Source organism: Perca flavescens, chromosome 2, assembly GCF_004354835.1.
Source record: "Perca flavescens isolate YP-PL-M2 chromosome 2, PFLA_1.0, whole genome shotgun sequence".
NCBI lineage: Eukaryota > Metazoa > Chordata > Actinopteri > Perciformes > Percidae > Perca > Perca flavescens.
Window position 1 is genome coordinate 27562302 of NC_041332.1, and position 23346 is coordinate 27585647.

Sequence of the window (23346 nt, forward strand, 5' to 3'; positions counted from 1 at the left end):
AAGCATAGAAAAAGTTCATGTTGAGGTGTTGCCGTTTCTTTGTGCATTATGGTCTGATCTTTGAACGCTCTGTGCCTGTCTAAAGCACTCCACTCACCCCTGGCTTTGATATCTACCTATCTACCATTGGAATCTTTTCTCATGTTAAATTCCCCTACAAATGTACTGTGGAGATCTCATCTTGCTATTTAAAAGTTCAGATAAGGCAGTTATAGTTTATATCCAACAACTGTTTTATAGCATTAGGAAAGTAATTGAGAGAGCAAATTGTTTTCTGTTATCCATTTGTACATATGTGTATTTGCATCTGTGCGTGTGTGCACATGCACGTTACACAGCAGGTCGGTCGTGCCTTAGGCATCCTCTATTCCTAAAGCCTTGTCAAAAGAGGGGTGCTCACCGTTGGCAGAACACCACACTGAGGCAATGCATGCTATAATAACACTTCCTGTCATCTTGCTGCTCTCGGCACAGCTGTGTCAGGTGAGCAGCAGGGTTTCACCTTTACTTCAACGCTACCTTGTCTCTCCTCCTTGTTCTTCTCCCCCTGTTCCCCTCCCACATCAATTCTGATAGTAGTCCCAGAATCACCTGATCTATTTACATGCTGGTAATGAACAGTGGTAGGAACAGATGCCACAGAAACAACAAAATGTAATAAAAGACTCAGGGTAAAAAAAAGAGCAGAGAGTTTGGGTGGAGGGAGGTAGCAGTGGTAGAGGAAGAGATGAGGTTGGAGGGGGCCAGTGTGTGGGTGGACAAAACACTGAGGAAAAATATAAAGCTCCCTCTAGGAAGACTTGTTTCCCAATTGGAAGCATGCAGTGTGTTGCAACTTGCCCCTTACTTAAATAAAAGTATAACTTGTCACGGATGTTACAAGATTTTATTTATTTTCTATTTTCTATTCCCCTTAAAGCACAGAATGAGTAAGGCTGTTATGTAGAGAAGCTGAGTTCTAATGAAAAGATAGTGTGAGCATGAGAGTTATTTGTTACACTTGAAGTGCTGTGTATTTTAGAGAGAATTTACAATTTGTTTCAAGGGCCATTTTACACAATGTCCCTGCTCGTTGTTTACGTGACTGGCAAGGGAATGTGATTTTCAATGTCGCCAAACCTAAAATATGAATTTACACACAGCTGTTTTTGATATTTATTTAATTCCTCTATTAACTGTAATTGTAAGGGATATTACTGGCTATGTAAAGGATTGGGAAATTCTACCCATTAAGCATGTCTGGATGCTGGCCAAACCTAACATTTAAAAGTGCTAGCATGATGCAAAAAGGAATAAGTTTGTAATCTTTTAGGGAGTCTGTGCTTGCCGAGGGCACTTGTCATGTTATGTACCTGCAGCATGTGTTATGGCATCAACCTGCTGCCACTGCTGCTACGGCATATATATTCTGTGGAGTGAGTGTGTGGGACTGATATGTGCTAACAAGCCCAGGTGAGTACGGGTAGCCTCACCTCCTAATGCGCTAATAAATGCAGTGGTTTGACAAACCGCTGTCTATGTTAATATATGCGCCTTCACCTCCCTGTCACAAGGTGAGGCAGGGAGGGCAGGTAAACAACACACTGCAGCTGCAGGGTTGATGGGTATGGACTGGTGCTTGTTTGAATGTGTGTGTATGTGTTTCTGATCCTGACACCCTAGTCTTCTGAATTCTGACTTGACAAGGAGCAGATGCCCCTGAATAAATTTTTTTTGTGTCAAATTACCTAACAGATGTTAAGTGATAGCCTATCCAGGTAAATGTCATACAGTAATGAAATACTGCAGGCTAAATCTTATTTTTTTTAACATGAAATGAAAAGGCAGGGTCTCTCACAAAAATATCTAATGAACTATGTTTTAAAATGGCTTTTAAAAAAACACTATACCCTTACAAAAAATAACTAGTATATTCCGTGGATTTATGCAGTGCCTTAACTTAAATTATAATAGATTATACATATTGAATTAAGCATTTCTATTGAACCTACCTGTGACTGTCACAGTTACATTAAAATAAAATGGTTACATTACCAAGTTCTAGCACTGACCTGTCTCGGCTCCGCCGGGAAGGGAAGGCAGCGTTGCAGCCAGCCACAGTGCACACATGCATCTCTTTGAGATGCACATTCTTGTAGTGCAGCTTCATGCTATAGGAACTCTTGAAACTCTTCTTACACACATAGCAGATCTTGGGGTCAGGACTTGAGCATGGGTCTCCCTCTGGTGATTGAGAAGAAGGGAATTTGGGTGGGCTGGCACCGTAGCCCATCGAAGAGATGAAGCTCTCATGCAGAGCAGCCATGCTTGCAGCAGCAGCAGCCGCTGCCATGCCTCCGTTATAGAGGCCATACTGGCCCATGCAGAACATGTCGTAAGTAGGATCGTTGAGTTCTTCCTTGATCCTGATAGGGGGCTGATGAGGGGAGGGTGAGGAATGACCCTTGCCTTCCATTTCCTTTCTCAACTGGGCTTCGTCACAACCCTCATCATCCTGTTCCTTGTCCAGACACCTTCCACCCCTGCTTTGCTTTTGCTGTTCCTCCACATCCATCAGCTCATCACGGTAGAACATCTTGGAATCAGAGGTTTCAGATTCGTTCTCAAAGTCTCTTTCATGATCCTGGTCCTCAGAGGTGAAGCTGCCCATACAACGTAGCTCACCAGAGCCTTGCAGATCATTCCCACCCCTGCTGTCGCTGCCAGTCCCTTCCCTGCATTCATCTTCACTCTGTCTCATCATGCCTCTCAGAGCTAGGCCAGGGCTCATCTCATCCTGGGAAGGGGATTGCTGCCCACTACCACCACTGTGGTTCCCAGTACCACTACCACAGTTGTTGTTGCTGTTACAGTTACCATTCATTTTGACATTGTTGTGAAGAAGGGATGAGTGATGGTGGTGATTATGGTGGATGTCATCATCATCATCATCTTTGTCCTCGTATTCATCAGCCACATCAATCACTTCCTTCTCAATCTTCACTGGCATGCTTGATTTACGAGGCTTCTTTTTGGGCGTGGGGTCACTGCTGCCAGTGTTGAGGTCGTGATTGGCACTAGTTGTGTGTAAGCGGTGGGACATGGGGACTATCTCTGACATATGAACATTGTTATGTGAAGCCACTGCTGCAGCAGCCAGGAGATGCTGTTGTTGGTCCATCAGGGTGGTACTGTTGGTGGTTGTGGGCAGGATGGGGCTGGTGGGCAGTGACACAGGAGGACTAACAAGGTCCGCAGGGGACAGTAGTGTGCGGTAGAAAGGGGGTACTGGCTGGACAGGCTGCACTGACTTCAGCGACGGGAAAACCAGTGGGCTTTGCAGGGGTGACTGAAGCATAGGGTCTACCGGTGGAGTAGTGAAGCCCAGTGGTGGCCTTCCAGGGCTGGTGAGTGTGAAGCCACCATTCTTGGTGCTTGAGATGACAGGTGTACCAGTGGTTGAACGGATGAGGTCCTTGTCGCGGTTATTGCGCAGCATGGGCATGTGCAACCGTGGATTCGGGTTGGCACTGTGGCGGTTGCGACTGCGTAGTGAGCTGAAGACCATATTGCAACCCTCAATGGTGCAACGGTGTTTGATCTTCAAGTGTACAGCATTATAATGTATCTTAAGTGTGCCCTTGTCATAAAAGGTTTTGCCACAAGAATTGCAGCAAACACGACCCTTGCGTGAGGTGGAGCCCATGCGGCGCATACGATGCATCTTGGAGGAAAAGGAAGCATGGGTGATGCTTTTAGACTGCTCGTCCTTTACAAGGTGGTGGTGGGCCTGGTGGTCGCTCAACCTGTTGGATTGCTGAGATTGATTTTGGGAGTGCTGTTGGCCTTGCTGCTGCTGTTGGAGCGATGTTTGCTGTTGCTGCTGTTGTTGAGCCTGCTGGGTGGAAGGGGTTGGTGAGATGGGTGATGCCCTGTTGTTGGGCTCTGTCTTGGGTTCAATGTTGTTCATGGCTCCCAGAGCTCCACGGCTCGGACTCTGGCCTGTGCGGAAGGGTGATAGGGACACTTCTGACTCACTGGTGTCCACCTGTTCACCTTGGTTTGGCAGGCTGGGCTCCCGGAGCCGGAGAGCAGACTGCTCCAATGGCATGCCATTGGGGGGCAAGCCAAGCATAGGGGCAGAGACTGGGTTGATGTATTGGAAAGGCAGGAGGAAGGCTAAGCTGTTGGGGATATTCTCAAAATGATGAATGCTGGATGGGCTACTGTTTTCCAGATGTGTCAGGAGCCCTGGGCTGCGGGATCTGTTGTTGCTTTCAATGAATGTCCTAATCCCGGAGTCGGTTTTGGAGGAGGGAACTGTAACTGCCTGACCTTCCTTCTCCTGAATAGCCATCAGCTCCACAATGGACTTGGTCTCACCAAAGCGCAGGAACTGCTGCAGGGTGATGATCTCCTCTTCCCGGGACATGATGGTCCAGCGGTCCAGCACCTTGCCTGCAGCATCCTAGATACCCCAGAGGAGACAATAGAGAAGACAAAAATACAAACCATTATTGATTGTGCATAATCACTGTGGTCAAAGGAGGAGATGGAGAAGGGGTTAGTTTGTAAGGGCGAGCTTTCCTGCTCATACAATTCAGAGGCTCCTGGAACGCAAAGCTTTGTCAAAAATCTTTTATTTTTTTCTAGAAATCACACAGTGATGACAGTAGGCAAGCGTTTAATTAAATCGCAAGCAAAACAATTCAAAAGGACTGAGGTTGCTTGATTAGCAGGTCTCTGCGACTTCCAACATTGTAGGGATGTTAATCTGCGAGACTGACAAAAACAGCTTTGTAAAAGATGTGAACTCTTGCTGGGACTCCCTCTGTACACAAACTGTACCGAGGGATATTTACAAAATTGTGTGAGCAAGAGAAGAAATGGCAGAAATAATAGCATAATTAATGCAAGCCACTAATCGCACCTTGGTTGGCAGACATTGTTGTCATCTCTAAGGCAGTGAAATGCTTGAGGGAGGATGGGACTGCTACACTTTGTACCAGGGAATGACTTTTGGACATTTAAAGAGAAACACTCATGTTTATTTAAGGTTCTGTTGATGGTGGCATTGAGCATGTTCTTTTAATTTGGCAGGCTACATATTTATCATGCTTGTATGTTAGTGAGGTCTAAAGAATGCATGACCTTTAATCATATCAATATGTTTTATAAGCTTTAAAGGAAGCACAACCTTAAATAATAATGAAATACTTTGTAATAAACATCCATGTTGTTTGGGACACTGTCAACTGATGATACATTTTCAGTTGACAGTGTCTACCTGAAAAGGGTCAGAAATGTAAAATAATAAACAGTAATAATAGGTAATTTATAATAACCCCTGTATTTTTGTAGACTTGGGAATGGTGAGAAGCAAGTTTCCATCCTAAGAGAACAGAAATATTCAGATGGGACTCGGGTGTTAGAGCACTTTATTAGAGCACTTGGCTGGTGTATTTAAGAGATGGCAAGGGATTCTGGGAAAATTATCTGGGCAAATCTGGAGAATTTAGTTGCTGTAGAGCTACTAAGTTTGAATCAATTAATGTTTGAGCTAGGGCTGGGCAATATATCAATATTATATTGATATCGTGATATGAGACTAGATATTGTCTTAGATTTTGGATATCATAATATTGAGATATGACAGTGTTGTCTTTTACTGGTTTTAAAGGCTGCATTACAGTAAAGTGATGTACTTTTCTGAATTTACCAGACTGTTCTAGCTGTTCTCTTATTTGCCTTTTAAGTGGGGACTTACATATAGACATTATGTCCACATTACTGATGATTATTTATCTAAAATCTAAGTGTGAAGTTATTTTGTTAAAGCACCAATTGTCAACCCTAGAATATCGCAGCAATATCAATATTGAGGTATTTGGTCAAGAATATTGTGATATCTGATTTTCTCCATATCGCCCAGCCCTAGTTTGAGCCAGTGCTTTTGTCCTCTTGTATGAACCCACATCTCTTCCTGCTTTATAGCACTGGTGACAGAACTCTTAACAAAATGATCCTCTTACAGTAACTGCTGCTGGTTTATATGATAGTATGATAATGGTGATTGCGAAAACAAGATAGAAATAGAGAAGAAAGCGAGACAGAGAGGCATAGTGTAAATACTTGACACACATGTTCCTGGGGGACTAGGCGCAAGTGACATCAAGGGAATAACGCAAGTGATGACAATTAGTCACAGTGAAATGGTAACATTTCATATGTGCTCCTAGCTGCTGGCATCTATAAAAGATAAATGGCAACTCTGGTGAGTAAAAAGCTGTAAAAACCAACATCACAAAGCACAAAGGGCCTGTAAAGAGAAAACAGAAGATACATGTTTAAAGAGAGGCAGCAAAAGAGAGATAGTACGGGAGAGACACAGAGGAAGAAGAGCAGAGAAAATAAAAGTGTGAGTGGTTTCATATCATGCCCTCAGATATACTGGAGGAATAGATTCTTCTGAGACGAAACATCAATAGTCACTGGGGTATTTGTTGTTAAATATACATTAAAAACATTTTACACTTTCATTCTGTGTGCGCTCTGGAGTTTTTTGCCTGGAGGTATGACTTTAAATTCTAGCCTGGGCACTATTATTTCATACTGCATGGCCATCTGGGCATTAGTACTTCCATTTGATTTAATTGAAAAAAAATGAAAGCAGATTAGAGAGTGAATCTTTAAATAGTTCGACAACCAGAACATTTCTTAAGAAATTGTAGTCCTAAGAAGTGGAGCAGTCTTTTAATATTCTAATTTAAATTACAACAAATAATCTAAATGCAATGTAATTGTTTACCCTACTTATTAGTGTCGCTGTTTAATAGTAAATAGGAATAAAGAGTATTTGCATTTTTGAGATCACTTGTAGGCCACATTTAATTCAATTTAAGCCAGTTTAAGACATCTTAATAACAATGTCCTAACTGCCCGACTTTGTTTGCTGGTCTAATTGAGATTGAAATAACATTCATGAGAACCACAAGCTACCAAAAGGGGGGTAATTTTAATGGTAGTTCCATTAATAAATGCTAGGGATTAGTATTAAGCTATAAGTGAGGTTTTAATGGTATTCATTTAAAAAAACTACAAAGCTTTGCAAGCTTATACACATCAACAAGATCACTTGACCAAAGTCCCTCTCCAAACCCACAGGCCGTCTCAATCACTAACGTTTATGTCATCCTCTACTAGTCCTACCCTGTGCCTCCACTTCCCCAATCATGAAGTCAAACAAAAGCCAAAACACAGTGACACAGGCCAAACTGCAAACCATTAGTGTTAGGAAGGGCCAGCCAGCTGTCAGAACAGGTCAGCAGTTCTGCTATCCACTGGACCCTGTCTAAGAGGAGCCTATCCAAGCACTCTTCGTTCATTGGTCAATTGAGTTTTGGAGGCCAGTTGACAAGCGTTGGGGCCATAGTCAGGCTTGGAACACAGAGTCAACACAAATTCAAAAATTACCTTAAAAAGGATGCGAGGGACAAACTTGATTAAGCTTCCGTCCATGTGGAAACAACTACTAGTTTTTATGGCAAGAAGCCATTCAATACATTGCTGTTTTTTAAAAGCCACTGCCCTACCTCATTTATAACAACTATATTTTGAAATATATCACTTTATAGTTGCAAAGTCAAATTCCAGACAAAAAATGTTTAATGCAGATAAACAATGAAAGATGAGAAAGCAACATGTATGTATTGTTTTAGAATGAGTATCTAAAGTATGTGTTGACACACCTTTGCAGACAAACTCCCTGTAGTCCTTACTACAGTAAGTCTCACAACTCCACTCCCCTGCATTAGCCTTGTGATGCTGAGAGAGAAACAAATATGCCATTAGAAGCACTTTTACAAGTAGGCACTCATCTTCCAATTAGCTTAATGTGGCCCTCTTTCCCCTATATTTTCCAGGCGTGCCCCACCTCTCCTTGTACACCCCCTCCAGTAAAATCTCATTAATCCACCCCTCCCCCAACTCCCCCTGTGCTATGACATATTAGTCTGTCATTATGCATACCAGAGTCCTTTAAACAATACATGTACAACTAAACCTCTGTTTGCCAGGTTAATGACTATTAGCCAATAATTACAGCAGAGAGACGATGGAGTACCCACTTTATCTGGTGGACAGCCTGCTGCTGTTAGTTTATTTTATCTTCCTGCGTCTGTCTTTCAGAATTAATCCAGCAACGGCTGTATTTATTCATCTCTCTGCTGTTACGAGGCATTCTTAATTCATGGCTGTCTCTAATACTGTGGTGCTGGATGTTGTGTGGTGGGTGTGTAGTAGGGTATCTACCTTGCAAATTGCTGACAATGAGGATGAGCAAATGATGGCCTTGTCATGGGCCAGGGCACCACTGTCAGTTAAAACAAATCAGGCAATTATGCAATTAGTAGGTTATGTGCTGAGCTCTATTAAGAGCCGGGGTGTGCAGCGTTGTTAGGTTGCATGGTGTGCATTAGGGATTAACAGCTTAACATGTATATGCTTTTCACTAATCATCACCTATCATACGCAATGACTGTTATTTGGAAAGCAGTGGCAAATGAGGCAAAAGAAAAGGGGAAAATATTAGCTATAAATACGTAAATCTTATTGACCTGTGCCTGTATACAGTAGATCAAATAGGAGCTCTCTTACCCTCATAGAGCTTGTCATATAACGTCTCTGATATTTAAATTTTCATGTTAACATATGTACAATATATTAACATAAGGGAAACTCAAGAGTAAGACAGTATCACTTGCAATAGGATGGATCAGTTCTCACAATGGCAAAGTGAACCATGGGAACCAGATTGATTCCCCAATCACCTTTCAGTGAATGTGATCTCCACCAAGCCTCGGGGGAATCCCCATTGATCCACAGTCCTGCTTTCAGATCCAGTTCCTTAAAAAAACTGCCCTATCCTTGTGTTTGCCACTTCAAGGGAGGTTAAGCAGAAGTTCCTTGTGATCTGAGAAGGTCTTGAACCTCGCTGCTTCCTTTTCCATATTCCGTTTCTCTCCCCACCCCATCTCGGGCTGGATGAATAATGCAGAGGATCTAGTGGCGAGCGGTGCCATGGGGGATGGGTTCATGCAAAGCCCACTGCCTGGAGCCATCACATCAGAGGGCAACAGCTCCCGAGACACAAGCTGCTACCCCATTGGCTCCCCAGTGGCCGGTCATAGGTCATGTGTGAACAACCAGCTCTACTTCTTCCCCTGTGATGGACCATAGGGAAATCAGTAGCTACGTCCAGATGTGTGAGGTGGAGGACATTTGTAAGAATCATAGAGGTTGAAATTTGCACTCTGTGATCATAGTAAAGTCCTCATTTATGCTCTGCACATCAACAGAATTTGTTAGTTTTGGATGTAATCTCGTATATCCACCTCAGAGGTTTGATGTGTTCTAAACTGCAGACATTATATAGAGGCTTATATATTTATTATAGCATGAAATCTAATGTGCATGGGCTGCTGACATACAAGATGACACTAATATATAATAACCAAGGCAACAATAAAAACATGTCATCTTATCATCATATACAGACAGAGCAGTATCCCTTTGGACAAATCAGTCACAATCATGTCACCTTGGGATTTCTTATTACAGGGACAGGCATCACTTAGCGAACTCTACCTTTTTGAAATATATCCAGAAAAAAAGCAACAGAAATCTACGGTAGCTTAAAGTATTGTGCGGTTTACAGCTGTCTTCCAATACATTAGATTGCAAAAAATAACAAATTTGGAGCCAAACAATTTAATTTGTCAACTTTCTCACACTGTCCCTCAGGGATACTCTGGAGAGTATTGTGCAAAGAATAGCATACTGTTGTCTTGTATGTCATCAGACAGCCTTGATGCCTCCCTGAATGTGGTCTGGTTTTAATAAGTGACAATGTGCAGTCACGCTTTGGTGGGAAATGCATCATCAGATGATCAAAATCGTGTTGCAGTGTATCATATTTTACGACCACTTATTTCCAAGCTACAATAAATGTCTAATACAATATTTGTAATCTTTAGTTGTTGATACATTAATTTCAACATTGATGAAGGCGAGTCCATCCTGCTCAAATACAGCCGACATGGAAATACAGGTGATTCAGTAAAGTCCAGACAGGACCCTCACCACCAGCTCATATTCCTGGTTAAAACAGTTCTAGCTATATTATCATTCAGCCATGCAAAAGGCTTTGTCTTGGTCAATACTGTAGAATACCCATCATTGCCAGAAAGAAGAGCTTCCTGGGCTCTGGTGTGAGTAAATTTGAAGAGGCCACAGGTTTTATTTTACCAGGCCAGACACACTGATCAACCAACAGGCCACCAGATACCCTGCTTTCCCCTCTCAACCTGATTTAACTCATGACTTTAGTTAAAATTTCATGACTGTGTTAGTTGTTGCTAAGGGCAAAATAATCGACTAGAGTGAGATTTATAGTGCAGTTGCAGACTGCGAGGATAGGGAGGGGAGTCACGGGGGGTTATTATAGAGGACTTTACCACAGACGGGTGAGTCACATTCTGGCACAGCCCTGGTTCCAGGTGGCCTCTAGTAAACAGTTTCCGTTTCTTTTCCCAGCGACTTGTCTTTTTTCATTATCTGATTTTGAAAACAAACCCGTCATTTAAAAAAACGTCTTCCAACCTCTGATTCATCCAACCCCCCCTGAACTCCACCCTCACCACCCTTTTTTTGTTTTAAATCTGTCCCTCGGCATCTTAAAAAGTGAAAAGGACAGTCCTTTGGCCACAGCCCAGCAGAGGTGCAGATGGGGCAGCACATGGAAGCCATTTCAGGCCCTGGTTCGCTGCAGAGCAAAGTTGTCTGTTCTCTGAGTTCAGAACCTCTGAAGAACCGCCTCGCAGCACTTACATGTGAGCAGCGTCTGGGTCTGGACTGATGTATTGATTCCCTGTCTCGTTTCACAAAGCATACACAATAACGTTGGCTGGCCTCACCCAACTGTGCTAAGGAACCGTAGCCGTGGTCAATGTGTAAAACTCAGCGGACCTAGAACTGAGCTAGAGGGGATGCCTCAGAGAAGAGGGGTGGAGTGATAGAAACAGCGAGGGAACGCCTGATGGTTCACATTAATTGAGGATGATTCGTGTGATCTGCTGGATCTGGATGCAGCAGCTAGGTCTGTCGTGGGCCTGGGAGACAGATGTGGGGGCCGCTGTACCCCCTCCAGGGCCAATGGAGAGCAGTGAGGCGGCTGAGAAATGGTTTGTCTGTCCTGTGTGTGTGTGTGTGTGTGTGTGTGTGTGTTTGTGTGTGTGTGTGTGTGTGTGTGTGTGTGTGTGTGTGGAGGGGGCGGGGGGCTGCTGACAACCTGCTTTTCTTTCTCTCTTCTATCACATCTCCTCTGTCTTGATTACTATTTTGGCAGGAGGACGGTGCAGTAAAGGTGCATTAACATATGCTCACAATTTGCTCCTTGGCCACATAGTTACATGTTTGTACTGTGTCTTATGTTTCTCTTTTGTGTAATACCCGCCCCTTATCACATTATATCCCTAGGCTAGTAATGGGTAGCAGTACACAGACTTTGGTAAGAAACTGTGCCTTAAAAAAGTGAAACTTTGAACCTGATAAAAGCATAGCCGTGTATTTATTGCTAATGAAAATTTTACATGAGGGTACCAGCTCATAAAACCAAATGTGACACATTGTTTCTGACTACTGTGTATTAAGTCTTTAATAGTTGCAACCCCAATTGCAAAATTGTGTACCTCTTTACTACTGTACCGGAAACGTACCATTGATTTCCACACAATCAAAATAATCCACACATCACTTTCAAGTCACTGTGTAAAAGGAAATAGATGTGAATGGAAAATGGATTGTACCTCCCAAGTCATTTTGTTTTGGTCTGGCTGGGAACAGATAGAGGTGTCTGTAACACATAGACGGACTGCATTAGGGGAGCGTTTCAGTTTTCTACTGTGCTTTTGCTATGGAGCATATAGGAGGAAAGAGAATAAGCTAATGGAGTCTTTACTTAATGTGATCAGAGCCATTATTGACATGCTGCCAGGAAGATGCAAGACCATTAACTCAAGCTTCTCTCTCTGGTACCTTCCCTCCACCCCCCTCCTCTCCCCGACAGTATTTCACTGCCAGCCTGACTCCCATACAGAGGAAGGGCCACTAGGGGGTCTGGGTGCCCCAAAGGAGTCTGTGTCTGTCATGTTAACTAGGAATCTATGATACCGTTCGTTGAATTGGCAACAATGTGTTGCTCAGGACTCTGTAATTGTAAATCATTCAATATGTGTTATGTTTTCTCAGAAGTTACAGGAGGATATCAGTCACTGCTGCACAAGTGTTCCAAATGTTTTTATGTAGTGTGTTCTGATGGTGCTTTTGACTCAGCAGCCTACAATGCAAATTCCACATCTTGGATTTTAAATCATAATGTATTACTCTTTTACATGCTGTGCCTTCTGTTTGTTGTTACTTTGACCTGTCTAATAAAGAAGGAGTGCCTACTATTACTATTTGACAGAAAAATCCAAAAGAAAAACTGTTTTTGAAAAAAGTAAGGTGAGTTTTGTGCAGTGGCATGTATAAAATAAGTGTTGACATTTCTGACACCTCAGAAAGAATAAAGTCTAAGGTACAAAATAACAACAACCAAACTTACCAAATTAGTTAATTAATTATTGGTTGTAAGTACTTATAATTAAAAAATAAGGCAATAATTAAACATTTATTTAATTAAAAATTTAATTGTGATTATGGGCTTTAATTGTTTCAAGGTCAAGGTAACTTTATTAATACCTGAAGGTAGATTTGGCTTACAGTGGGTGTTGAGTGGGCCAGCCTCCTTTTACACACACACACACACACACACACACACACACACACACACACACACACGCACACACACACTCACTCACTATCAGCAGCAGACTGTAGGATGTAACGTGACAAAGGAGACATCATTGGTCATTACTAATAAAATACATCAATAGTTCCGCAGACACAAAGAAAGAAAAAAAATAAGATAATAAAAGTAAATAAGGCAGCGGACCTGTATTACTACTACTTATTTAATATATGTATAGCCACTAGCTGTTTCTGTGTTTCTCGCTTAGTTTTACAGGCTGGTACTTTATACCCGCGTCCCGACGGTAGGAGCTGAAATTCACTATGTAAAGGGTGGAAGTGGTCTTTCAAAATAGTTCCAGCTATCCTTTGTAACTGTTTAGAATACAGGGATCAGCTTACTGGACCACTTCACAATTTGATTCAGACGGTTCCTATTTTTCTTTGTGTTATCTTATGGTGAACAGGACTAATCACAATATTGGAAGTGACACCTAAGGCCGGGCTAGTGTGCAGCAGTACTGTATGTGTTAAGAATATTGTAGTTTTGTCAAAGTGAAATAGTGCACTGAGTGGGTAAAATGGTCCCAAATTACAACAGGATCCCTGTTTTTAAACTGCCTCACTGGAATTGTTGCCTGGCATTTAAGTTGGCTCATTCATCTTGGAGGCGGAGGGTGCCAGTGTGGCTGCAATGTAATTTACACTACCCCAACTTATGTGCCAGAACGCATCTATCCCTGTGGCCCAGGGGCTCACATCGCCAGCGGCCCGGAGGATGTTCATGTTTATGTGTGCATGCATGCATTTGTGTGTGTGATAGTGTATGTGTGTGTCTGTGATCATGTGGGTACAACAGGAAGTGGTGCTCGGGTCTCTCGGGGCATGGTTCCAGGTCCCTGGGCCTGTCTACTGTCATAAGTTCCAGAATGGTGATTACTTACTGCAAAAATAAACACCATTACCATCTGGTGCTGCCTCTTTGTACTGTAACTTATACACTTAGAAAAGCTGTAGACCATCAAACACACAGAATCAAGAACAATAACAGAAAAAGAAATCTGCACTGTAAAATTTGAATCTTTTTTTTTTTTTTTTGTATATCCCTGTTCAGGTTTGTGAGCATATGCCCTATAATAACTTAGATGAATAGCTCTCATTTTGAATGCCTAGAATTAAATCTAGTCTTTAAAAAAAAAAAAAAAAAAAAAAAAAAAAGCATAGTTGGTTAAAAAAACAACCTCTTCTATATGAGGGGACAGATAGTGAAGAACAAAAGGTTTACCAGGACGCATGATGAGAAAGGTTGGATGATGGGGGTCATTCAAGACCGTTAACGCTTTGCAGAGCCAGCAGATGTTTGATCCATCTACGGCACATCTGGTCCTCAACACACTCAATCCATTTCACTCGACCTCTCCTTTTTAGATTTTCATTGTTCCTCACGGTCCACTAAACTCTGCGTTCCCTGTTGCGGCCCACAAATATTCTTTCACAGTATTACATACTACCCACTTAGTAATTTTAACATATAGGCTTTTGTTTTTGCATTTGATTTATAATGTTGTTGTTTTTTTTAAAGATTTGAATATTTGTCCCTTATCAAACATCTGTATTTGATCCCTTCTTCAAATTGAGTTGTGCGTTGTAATTCCCAGCAAGGAACTCCAAACCAAGCAGAGGAATAAAAGCTGTCATTCCCATTGTAGTGGACCCTGGGAGGGTCATACAGTGCTTAACAGCTTCATTGTTTCTTTTATTGTTGGAAACATAGAGGTGTGTGTACTGCACAGGTTTCTGAATTCTGGAGTGCAACGTGACGAGAGGACTGTCAACTCCCTGTAACTCTCCATGCAACTTCCTTTAAAAATGTCAACTCCATGACCCAGCGGCAAATCCCTGGCAGGGTGGTTGGCCGTGTCAGCAGGCAAGTGGGCCGCACAATGTCTGGGCTTGGCCTCGGTGACATGGGGGAAGTGGAGCGAACTGCTGTTCTGTTTGTTCAGAGAAAGGATGCAGGGCCACCTGGAGGCTCAGGTCCAGGATCAGCAGACAAAAACATAACCTGTGTGTGTGTCTATCAGATGTTGGGACAGACCACATGTTTGTGTTTGCACGAATGTGTAACGGTGCTTTTATAGAATTTGTCTAAAAACAGTATGTGATAATGAAATGCTTTCCTGAATTTGAGTGCAAAATGAATGTGTTTGTGCTGTGCTAATAACACTGTAGGCGTGTCCTAATGTAAGCCTGTGTGTAATGCAATCTTCCTGTGTTTGGGTCTGGCCTGGTCTGGCTGTGCTGTGCAGTGCAATGCTATTGATTCCTATAGCCTTGTGGTCTGCAGGGTTCCTGTCAGTAAACGCGATGAGCCGGAGCACCTTGCATTCCCCATCTCTGCTCCGTGTAGCACTACAAGCTAAACAGCCATCACAGAAACTCAATACAGGCAGACTGGGCCCTAGTCGTCAGCTAGCAGCATTGCCCTACAATGTCCCACGAGGCTCTGGCTAAGTCAATTTAGTGTCAGTATAGCATCTCACCTCGTAGAGCTGTTACCAACCTAATATGTCGTGCTAATATGTCTCTCCATATGAATTACAAGGCTGTGAGAGGAACCCAGATGCAATAAGTATGGATTAGCTAATGTCCAGGTTCTGTCTGAGTCTTGTTGGGATGGAGGGGAAAGCTAACGATAGTAATAGCCTCTAACAGGGTGTCTGACTGTGGCTTGGAGGTGAGATGGGGCTATACAGGCTTCTGGGATTTCTAAGGAGCTCTGGGAAATAAACTTCCCTCTCTGCCACAGAAGAAATGAGGAAGGGGTGAGAGAGAGAGCATTGAAAGAATGATTAGTGAAGAAGGAAAGAGATGGAAAGAGTGTGATGGGCTGCTAATGCTATTTTTCTGAATATTGATTAACCTGGAGGGCTAGATGTGTTTGGGTTAGAGGTCCTGACGCCTTTACCTTGTCTGCTGTTGGTCCGTATGTTAATGTGTTAACCCATCGATTTTATATACTTGTATATAGTTGCCCTGTGTGTAGGCCAAAGCACCTGACAGAGGAAGAGTGGGATGTTAGCAGAGCTTGGAAAGAGAGGAAATAAAAAGGTGGGAGAAGAGGTGAGCGTGTGGTCAAATGGGGGTGTAATTAGGAACCTTGTTACCAGTAAACTCTATATATTGATCAGGGATAATTCACACACACCATATCTTCCCCCACAGCCAATGTGCCTAGGTGTTTTAATAATTCATGTAGCATTATAACTCTTGTACATTGCTACCCAATAGCCATTTACATGTACCTGTTTGTCTGATTTAAAACCTTTTCTCCTATGTCTGGGTAAACTAGTATTGGAAACACATATGATTGATAGTAAATAACTGGGAATGTTGGGAAATAATGTTCCTGTTTATGAAAAATATGAAAATTAAGTGCACGTGAGTAGCTGGAGTAGTATTGGAACCTGATCTTAGAATCTAGCTGACATACTGTCTGATTAAGATTTATGTTTTTTCTCAAGATTTCGGGCTGCCTAAAAAATGGAAATTTTGGATATTTCAGATTATATGGTCGCGATTTGGAACTAATAGAAACTGTAGCCTTTTTTCAGTGTGACCACAAAATGTGTCACATGAGTAGTTGTAAACAAGTTTACAGACAAGCGCGGGTGCACACACACACACACACACACACACACACACACACACACACACACACACACACACACACACACACACACACACACACACACACACACACACACACACACAGACACAGGCCTTGCTTGCCATTGGCAATCCCTGAAGGCAGATGTGGAGTGTATGCCAACGGCCTGCTGAGTGAGTAGGCCAGTGTGCCCCTAGCTCAGTGCTGGGCACTAATCTGAGCTGCTTTGATGTGTGTGTGTGTGTGTGTGTGTGTGTGTGTGTGTGTGTGTGTGTACACTGGAGGGGGAGGTCACTGAAACAGCAGAGGGACTGTGTAATCCTCTGACATGCCTGTGGAAAAATACAAGGATTCCTCTGACAGTGGCTGAACTAAAGGCTCAGAGGACCAGTTAGTGTGTCCACAGGTTTATGCATACTGACTGGACTGAAGGCTGTGTGGCGATACAGACACATAAACACACACCACACGTACAAGTCATGCGCTGACACATGTCTAGACACAATTAAGATGAATTGCATTGTTCATAGTCAGTCTCCTTAGTGAGGTTCCTGGCTTGGTGACACTAATTCTTAGTAGGCTATGTCACTGGCAAGACTGTAATGTAGCCATGTAAGGTGCAGTCCTCAACTAAAATGGCAAGCTGCATTGCTTTAGGCCCTACTCATACAGAAACACACACAAATACACACACAGGCCAGGACATTAACACAAACAGTTTGGTTTTACTGTTGGAATGTATGAGGACAGGCGAAGAGTTTTGGCTATGCCCTCTCTATACTTTGCATAATTGCATCTTACATTTCCTTTAGTCTGAAGGGATGTTCAATCCTAAACAGTGATGGGAACCAGCTCTGTTGATCATTAGATTTTGGCAGAGAAACCTGCTGCCACTTGTGAGAGAGAGAGGTAGCAATAGACATAATGTGTGTGTATGTCTGTGCATGTGTGTGTAAATGTCTTCATCTCTACAGTATGTGGCCTCTTGAGAAAACCAAAAAAACAGGGCAAATAAAAGGACATTAAGCATACAAATTAGCCACAGGTCTAATGTGAGCTCTGTGAAACAATAAGCAACCAAACAATAGTAGACATTTCATCTTCTTATTGTCTAATCGCCCATCTGACTGCCTGTGTATTTCCCCTTTTAACCCTTGAGATACTTGCTAATGGCCCTCACAATGGAATTATTTACTACCCATGGCAGGGGGGCAAATGGGTCAAATTGTGTGCGAGCTTGTGTGTGTTTGTGAGTGTGTGCACTCGTGCCCCCTGTAGTCAGAGTAAATGAAAGTGAATGATGGAATCATTGAAGCACGCAGCGACTGAGAGAAAAGGAGAAAGGAGAGGAGGACTGAAGGAGGAGTACTGAGTGGTGCCTTCTAAAGTGAAAAATCATGCCACGGTGCAGAGGGGCCTGGTTTTGTCCACTGGGAGAAGTGACTACATCTATGCTGGCACTCAAGTGCTCTTAAATACTCTCTCTTTTGCTCTCCATCTCCCCCCTTGCCTCCCTCTATCTATACCCCCCTCTCTTCGTCCCTTATGTTTCTTCTTCCCCAGTTCTCCCCAGGTCCAGTCCAGGTACAAATGGCTATTTGCTGTACAACTCCCCCACAACATGTTTGTCTCTGCTCGCGCTTGTCCCTAACAGCGTGTAAAACAACAAAAGAACAAAACAAAATGTTCGTTATTTACAAATTGCTCCCCAAAATACAAAAACCTCCTGAATAGAGATGTCAAAGTGCTATTAGTAATGTCTGTGCTGGATGAGGTTGCTTCTCTGTAAATAGGCTTTAATTTGATAAAAGATCTGGAAAAAGGCGTGTGTGTGTGTGTGTGTGTGTGTGTGTGTGTGTGTGTGTGTGTGTGTGTGTGTGTGTGTGTGTTGGGGGGGGGGGGTTAAATCTGCTTCTAAGCATCTCACCACAAGAGGTCAATCCTCATTAAGATATGAAGGAATTACATGAATTATATACCTGTTTTTTGTCTGATTCTGTTTCACTTTCTCATTAAGAATTGTTTTAAAATTGTTCGTAATTATATAGTGATACCCATAATAATAAGTGACTGACAAGGCGGAGAAAAAAACTGAAATGATCAATTCACAGTTTCATATCCTGTTCAGCCCTAATTGTGTCATGTTGAAACAAAATGTTCACTTCTTGCATTAGCCGTGCTGAGCGCTATGGAGATGAAGACTGTCTGTGTAAAAGGAATCAACAGTGCTGCTAACTGTCACCTGCTGGGGTTAACCCCGCGGTTGCCAACACATTCACAACATGCACAACACACAATGGCAGACAAGCCTTTCTCACACCTCCAGTTACAGAAGCCTCTCTGTCAGCTGCGCAAAAGTGTGTGTGTGTGTGTGTGTGTGTGTGTGTGTGTGTGTGTGTGTGTGTGTTTGTACAATACTGCATGCATCGTAGACATATTTCCCCCCCTTCTAATTAGCACAAGGGAGTCCTGGGGGCAATCAGAGCCGAGGTTAATGAGAGGGGGAAAGAGCGGAAGAGACAAGGTAGGGGTGCGGCAAGTAAAGCACACCATGCTGCACTGGTGCTACAATATAATACACCCTTCTTATCATGCTGTCACCCTGAAGGGGCATCATCCTCACAGCACACACATTGATGTTTGGGTCTGTGACATATTGTGTGTGTGTGTGTGTGTGTGTGTGTGCGTGTGTGTACATGAGAGCAGCGGTGTGAGAGTTCCTCTCTGTGCGCCCTGATGATCCTTTCACCCATCCTTGTCTCGTATTATCTCTCCCTTCACGTCTCTTTCTCTCTGGAAGGCCCAGATGTGACAGCATGTTTCCCATATCAGAGAGAATTGGTACACTGGGAGGGGGGGAGAGTGAGAAAGCGAGCAAGAGAGCTGCCACAGTGGTCTTGGCATCTGTCTGTTCTCAATTGGCGTGCGGCAGTGCTGGTGGGAGAAATGCAAAGTCTACCAGATGTCATTGCTGAACCTTGCCCAGGCAGTGTGCGGACGCGTATAGTGGGGCAGTATCACCAAGACAATTCACCCTCTTAGAAAGATTCACTTAAGTGTATGATGATTTAGATTTTTACAATGAAAAACTAACATGATTTTTGATTGCGGCATAGTTGGCCGACTACAGCTCTGTGGTCCTCCACAAACTCCTGCCACATAGGGATAACGCTGTTAGGGATAACACTGGATAGTGGCATACTGCCAGCTGTTTAGAGGACATTAAATGTTTTTTTTTTAATTCCGTGCTCTCTTTGTGCACTAAGCTTTTTGGCAGATGCACGTTTTACCCCACATTGGCAGTTAAGATTCCTGTGCATTTACAGTACTGCATTTTAGACATTTTTTTTAAAGGGATCCAGGACGCCCCAGAAAATAATAGTTTTCTGACATTGATTAAAACTAACTGAATATTATCAGATTAAAGGATTTCTTTTGTGAAGGTCTTTAAAAAATAAACTAGTGTTATTTGCATTAATAAATCAAGCCTGTCTGATAATAAAAGCAGTGTTATTCTGTGTTGTGTTATTCTCTGTTGAGAAGAGTAAAGTAGATTTTTAACCTCAAAATTGCATCAAATCCTAGATGTGAATCATTAGACCACAACTGATCTTTGTCTTCAGCCTCCCTCCACACTCAAAAAAGTCTTCAATTGCTAAATTACTGCAAGTAGCCAATTATCTTTCTTCTTTGTGTGCATGTCTTTCAGCAGCATATTCCAGTCTAGTGGTCTCTCATGGCTCCTCTCTCTCTCTCTCTCTCTCTCTCTCTCTCTCTCTCTCTCTCTCTCTCTGTGTGACCTACTATAGACTGAGTGGAATGGGAATGGTGGCTCATGTGGCTGTCACTCCAAACAGGATGTGAAGGGGAGGAGGGACAGAGAAAAGAGGTTCCTGCATTATTAAAAAGAGTGCTGCCATTAGAGACATTTATACAGTAGAATGACCCGATCAAACTATAGCACAGATACACACACATGCCCACAGATGCACACACACTCTCAGCCTCAACACTGCGACCTAATAGCCTTGGCCATATTAAACCTGTTTTTCCAGGAAGAAATGACAGGGATTATAGTTAATGTTGGTCAATTTTTTTTTTTTTTTTAAAAAGCAGACATTTTCAGTTTTTGCTGGTTGTACTGTATTTATATTTTTAGACTTATATTGCAGTTCCCCTTCATTTCATACTCTCTCATCACTGCCAAAACAAGACTTAAGGGTCACATCCATCCAAGCAAAACATTGCTATAAGATTAAAGATATTAGTTTCAAATGTACTCCACATTTTCTGTCTGTCACTATTTCATGCTACAAAGAGAACACGAGTAATTTTCTCCCACGTCTCTGCGCACAGCTACCTCTTCCCTGTTTTAGTCTTCTGGCTTGTTTTTGTATCTCTCCCCCGTTAACAATAATGCTCAGGGCAAGCACAGATGTATGAAGTAACAGCTACGCTAAGAGAAGAAAAGATGAGTGGAAAAAAAAAGATAGAAGATGAGAGAAAGGGAAACAGACGGGTAACGCTGCTCACAAGCATCACTTGTCAATTTACAGCCGCTGCTCCCTGAACCACACCGTATAAATTTCCAGTGTGACATCCGTTTCTACTGCTTCCAAGCCGACTGAGGCTCCGTCCCACCAGATCTCCTCCCCAGACACATACTTGGAAACCTTAAGTACAGACATTGTGCCAGATGTAGTCTGCCTTTACTTTTATTTATTAGTTTTTTCAGATTTTGAAATGTTGACTTTTTTTTCTGTATTGGAATCACTATGGGGGGATGAGAATGGATGGGATAATGTCTCAGGAACGCTGCTTTAGTGTATTTGATGTGGCCGCTGCCATGCACACACAGAACACACATGTGAGCACACATTTACTCATACGCAAACATACAACACACACACAAAGGAGTGCATGACAGTAAATCATGCTTGTGATGTGTGTGTGTGTGAGTGGGTTTAGGATGAAGAGAAGTGCCAAAGAGCACCAGGGGATGTTGCGTATCCAAGAGATAGAGACAGAGAGCAGGAGAGAGAGAGGAGCTTGGAACTGCTCATCTTTGAGTGATGGTCAGTTCTTTTCTTTAGGGTTGGGACATGGCCTCCCTTTAATCTCTCTATCGTTAGACATGAAAACGGAAGAAAAAGGCAAAGAGAAGGGTGGCTGAGTGGACCAAAGCAGAAACCTTTGCTGGGTCTTGTGCCAGATAGATTTTTACTTTATATCGTTTTTATTTTAAGGCAGACAATAAAACTCACCTACCTGCTAACACGAACACAGTGGATGGCAAAAACAGAAATGATATATTGTGACTCACAACGGACATGACTTTTGTCTTGACTGGTTTAGTGCCAGCACATAAATTCTTCATTGCTTTTTAGAATCATAGACTTGTAACAAGTATATCTGACCCCTAGCAAGTGCATCTTAAAATTACACCATATCAAAATAGCTTTAATGACTCTAGTCCTCAAGTCTCTAACTCATATGAAACAAGTTGTAGGCCTCCCAGCTAAGAAAGGAATCTGCAAAGAAAACATGGCCTTGAAGGAGTATGAGCTGAGGTGCTTGCACTAGTACAAGATTGCGTTATGAGTGCAACACCTGTTTCGACTTATAAAAGTAGAGGCCAGTAGCGAGATTAGCGAAACATGCCCATAAAGGGAGAAGGTGGCTGGGCCTACGCTCTGATAACAACAGACTCTGTCCTGCGTTTTTTTCAAAGAGCTGAAGGAACTGATGCGGTCATAATGCTGTGGAATACATTCCACTGCTACATGAAGGCGAACTTCTGTCGCTCAGCCAGAGAAAAAGTGCCTGAAACGTCTATTTTTAGCTTTCAAATCATACTGTGTTAAAAGAGATTGATTTTGTGTAGAATATGAACCTGTAAAAAGCTCTTTAAACAATAAATGGCAAGTTTATTTACATCATAGAAATGTTGTACTCTTGCCTGAAGGTTTGTAAACCTTATAAATAAGTAATGAGATTTCACCTCACTCAACAGGCAAAACATATATTTTCACCCTGTAATTGCTGTAGCTATAAAGGTAACACTATGGGAATTTCATTGAGTAATTACAAAGCATTGAGACTTGTTCTCAGCTCAGACCTGGGAATCTGGGAAATCAATGGACTTCGAAGAAATTCCTTTCCTCAGGGACACTGGGTGTGCGGCTCGCAGTACTAAGGAGACTTGATCTAGGACTGATCCCAGGAATTTTAGCACAGTAATTAGGTTTGTCAGCTTGGCAAAGTGGGAAAAAACGCTTTGTACTGTGTCACCTCAACGGGCTGGATTTTTGTCAGGGATCAGGATGGAGACAGCATACCCCATACCTAGGGCCCGCACTGCTCGACGAAGGTGTGATTCCATGCTTAATGTGAAACACCGCAGCTGGTGAAGTCATTGTCAAATTGTCAGGGCCCTTTGGCACATTGTATGGTGACTTGCTGTGATTATACTGTCAGATCACTTTTGAGCTGTGACAGCTGGTGGCAAAGACTTTGACAGGAAGTCAGACAGGAGTTTAACACCTCACAATACCAGTGGCAGTCTCCCTGTTAAGCAGATAGCAGTGGTTAGTGCAGCAACACTGGCAAATGGTGGGGAGTCTGGTGACGCACAAAACTCTGAGCTGCTTCTCCAACAGCTCTGCAACTGGCACTACATAAACACAAACATGACTGCACACAGATACGCACACAGCCACGCGACTGTGGTCTCCCAGTAATAGCTTTGTACCTCTTGGGGCCTGGCGCTGACCGTTCCTGCTCTTATCTTTGTTTATGTGGAGGGTAGCTCATCATGTACGTGTGTGAGAGCCTGTGCACAGACCCTTGCA

At 42.8% G+C, this 23346-nt stretch overlaps 1 protein-coding gene across 4 annotated transcripts in view; it reads right to left on the bottom strand.

The window, feature by feature from the left end:
* bnc2 (basonuclin zinc finger protein 2) overlaps nt 1-23346 on the bottom strand; it is a 167963-nt gene that overhangs the window by 10522 nt on the left and 134095 nt on the right. For all 4 annotated transcript variants that reach the window (XM_028591079.1, XM_028591086.1, XM_028591095.1 and 1 more), the window contains one exon: nt 2052-4447. In XM_028591079.1, the coding sequence (XP_028446880.1) occupies nt 2052-4447 (2396 nt within the window). The remainder of the gene's footprint in view (nt 1-2051; nt 4448-23346) is intronic.